General features: G+C 34.8%; 1 protein-coding gene across 1 annotated transcript in view; it reads left to right on the forward strand.

The window, feature by feature from the left end:
• Positions 1-99: 99 nt before the first annotated feature.
• LOC111371424 (protein FAM136A-like) overlaps positions 100-2731 on the forward strand; it is a 4179-nt gene continuing 1547 nt past the window's right edge. The window contains exons 1-2 of the mRNA XM_022993409.1: positions 100-286; positions 384-521. Coding sequence (XP_022849177.1) covers positions 158-286; positions 384-521 — 267 coding nt within the window. The 5' untranslated portion in view covers positions 100-157. The remainder of the gene's footprint in view (positions 287-383; positions 522-2731) is intronic.

Below are 2731 nucleotides of genomic sequence, written 5' to 3' on the forward strand. Positions count from 1 at the left end.
GATACTTAGTTGACTCATCTCAAGGCAAATTGACAGGAACAAAATTTGAAAACAAGTTGAATCGGGTTCGGGTCAAAAAGGCCTTAAACCCAACAAAATCCCTAAACCCCTAAAATTCCCTCCAAAACTCCCCGATAAGCATAACTAAAATTCGAGAATGGACCACATAGCTGCAGCAGACGAGCGAATTGTGAACGAAAGATTGAGGCAGAAACTTAACGAAGTCAACAGTGCCGCCCAATCTGAGCTCTCCGGTGTTCAGGACCATGTCAATTTTACTCTCCAGGTCTTTTTCTTTCTAAGAACATATGTTGATTTTTCAATTTGAAACTGATTAATTTCTTTCTTACTTTCTTTTCCTAACATTTTATGTGGGATTTCAGCAAGCATATTTTAAGTGCGCCTATGAGTGTTTCGACAGGAGGAGAAAGCAGGATGAGATTAGTAATTGTGTGGAGCACTGCAACGTACCTGTGCTCACTGCCCAGAATCTTGTCCAAAATGAGATGGCTAAATTTCAGGTAATATTCACTCTTCCTGGATCCTTTTCTCGAAATTTAATGGGCGATTTGAGAATCTATGGCGTTTTACAATCGGAATACTTGTTGTTATTAGGCAGAATATTGGTTATTTTTAATGCTTTTGGTGTTGAATTGTATTTGGTTGTATTCATAAACCTTTCTCTTTGTTGGTTAATATTCATGATTCTTTATTATTATATATTAATGTACAGTAAGCTTATTTGTTATAGGAATCTGATGAATTGAGTTTGTTTTTGCGTGTCCATGACCACTTGCATGTGTATGAATGCATGATTGTATATGTATTGTATACAATTTTGTGGAAAATGATTCAAGATTTTCATGTAATTTAAGATGATATATTTTCTCAAATTTGTGTTCATACAACTGCAAATTGTTAAGGCATAGTGGTACCTCTACAACAGTTAATATATCTATGTTTGTCATGGATGATGTATTCTTCCTTGTAAAAATTTAATGTGTGCACCCTTTAGTGTAGTTTTGATTTTTGTTGTTTATTCATTTTTCTTTTACGCCTTTCTACATAGATCTTGAACTCAAGTTGTTTAATTGGGAAAAGGGACCAAGGAGGATAGTTCTCGAATGCTTAGCATGTAATTCAAGCTATCACATTCCTTATGACCTGTCTGATTTTTTTTCCCTGTTTCTACACGTTCATCATTTTTTTCTTATTACCTGACCACGTCTACTTTTACACTTCTACCAACAATCCAAGATGTACGAAAAAGAAAGTGAAGAAAATCCCACCAAACGCTTGAAGAAAATTAAAAAGAGGAAAATCAATCAGAAAGAGAAAAACACAATGGTTTGACAAACCGCCTACTACCACAAGATACGAATACTTAATTAGCTAAGAAAACTTCACAATACAATGTTTTCCTCACTTTCTCAACTTATCCCTAAAAAGGAAAAAAATAAAAAATAAAAATAAATAAATAAATAAATATAGAGAGTGAGAGAGAACACACATTCTCAGTTAGATAAGTAAACAAATGATATAATTGAAGATTTAGTTATTGATAGTTTGTGGAGCTGAGTTTGACTCTTTTATCTATCTCCTTAATACTATGGTTAGAAGCTCAACCCTCACGGAGATAGGAAGCCTCATTATAAATTTATGTACATAAGTACTACAGTCTACGGTTAGGATCAAAGGGTGACAAATTGTTTCTCTTAGAAGGCAGATTTTACATTATATTATATGAAAGCAGCTATGGACTGCAAAGATGAAATAAGAAAAATGTGTTTTAATTTGGTAGAGCCTTTTCCAAACCCTTGCAGATATCTTTCTATTACATGAAATTAATGCTAATTTCTACCTTTTGTGATGGCCCTGTCATATTTGGTGGTGGAGAAAGAAGAGAGTATAAAGTATAAACTCACATTGTGTATTAAGGCAAGAATTGCATTATGTTTTATCTTTAAGTGAAGAGGTCAATAGAGAATTTTTTGGTGAATTTCTCTTTAGTAGGATGGACAATGAGACCCTTATTCTTTTCCCTTCGTTGAGTATATTGATGTCATATGTTATTGAAAATCTCAGTTTGTGTAATGGAAAACTGAACAATATCAACTCCTGGATTCAGGATTTCTGGTATGCTTGCTCAGCAACCGTGGTTTGGGATAGTCCTTGTTTGTGGGATTTAGGCTGGGAAAGGTTATGTAAACATTTTGAGGGATTCGACGAAATAGACTTTGAAATTTAGACATACGATAAGACGCTGGGGACATTTCTTGTTCATTATTTATGTAATGTTTGGTTGTACAAAGAGTTCGGAAGCTTCAAAGTCGGGAAAAGACAAAGTTGTTTATTTTGCCATACTGAAACTAAAGAAAGCAGGTGCTACCCCACCACGTATATAGTGTAGGAGCCACCCATAGAATACCAAGTGCCATGTTTTCCAGTTTGCTTGTCTGGTCATGACAAGGATGTAAGGATTTAATAGGGTATGTGAGACCCTTTATCGCATATCATATGGATAATGAAGGTATAATACGTGAATATTGGATGCTAAAGGATGTGTAAACAGTAATTGCTCTAGCCTATTGAGAACTTAATGCCCAGGTTCTTGGATGGCTCTTAAGGTGCACAACATATCATGAGCTCATAGGTCCAAGATAATGTAGCCGTGTATTACTACTAGAATTAATCTAGTTCTACAAGCTTTGTTTACAAACCAAGTGTTGGC

Source organism: Olea europaea, chromosome 22, assembly GCF_002742605.1.
Source record: "Olea europaea var. sylvestris chromosome 22, O_europaea_v1, whole genome shotgun sequence".
Lineage (NCBI taxonomy): Eukaryota > Viridiplantae > Streptophyta > Magnoliopsida > Lamiales > Oleaceae > Olea > Olea europaea.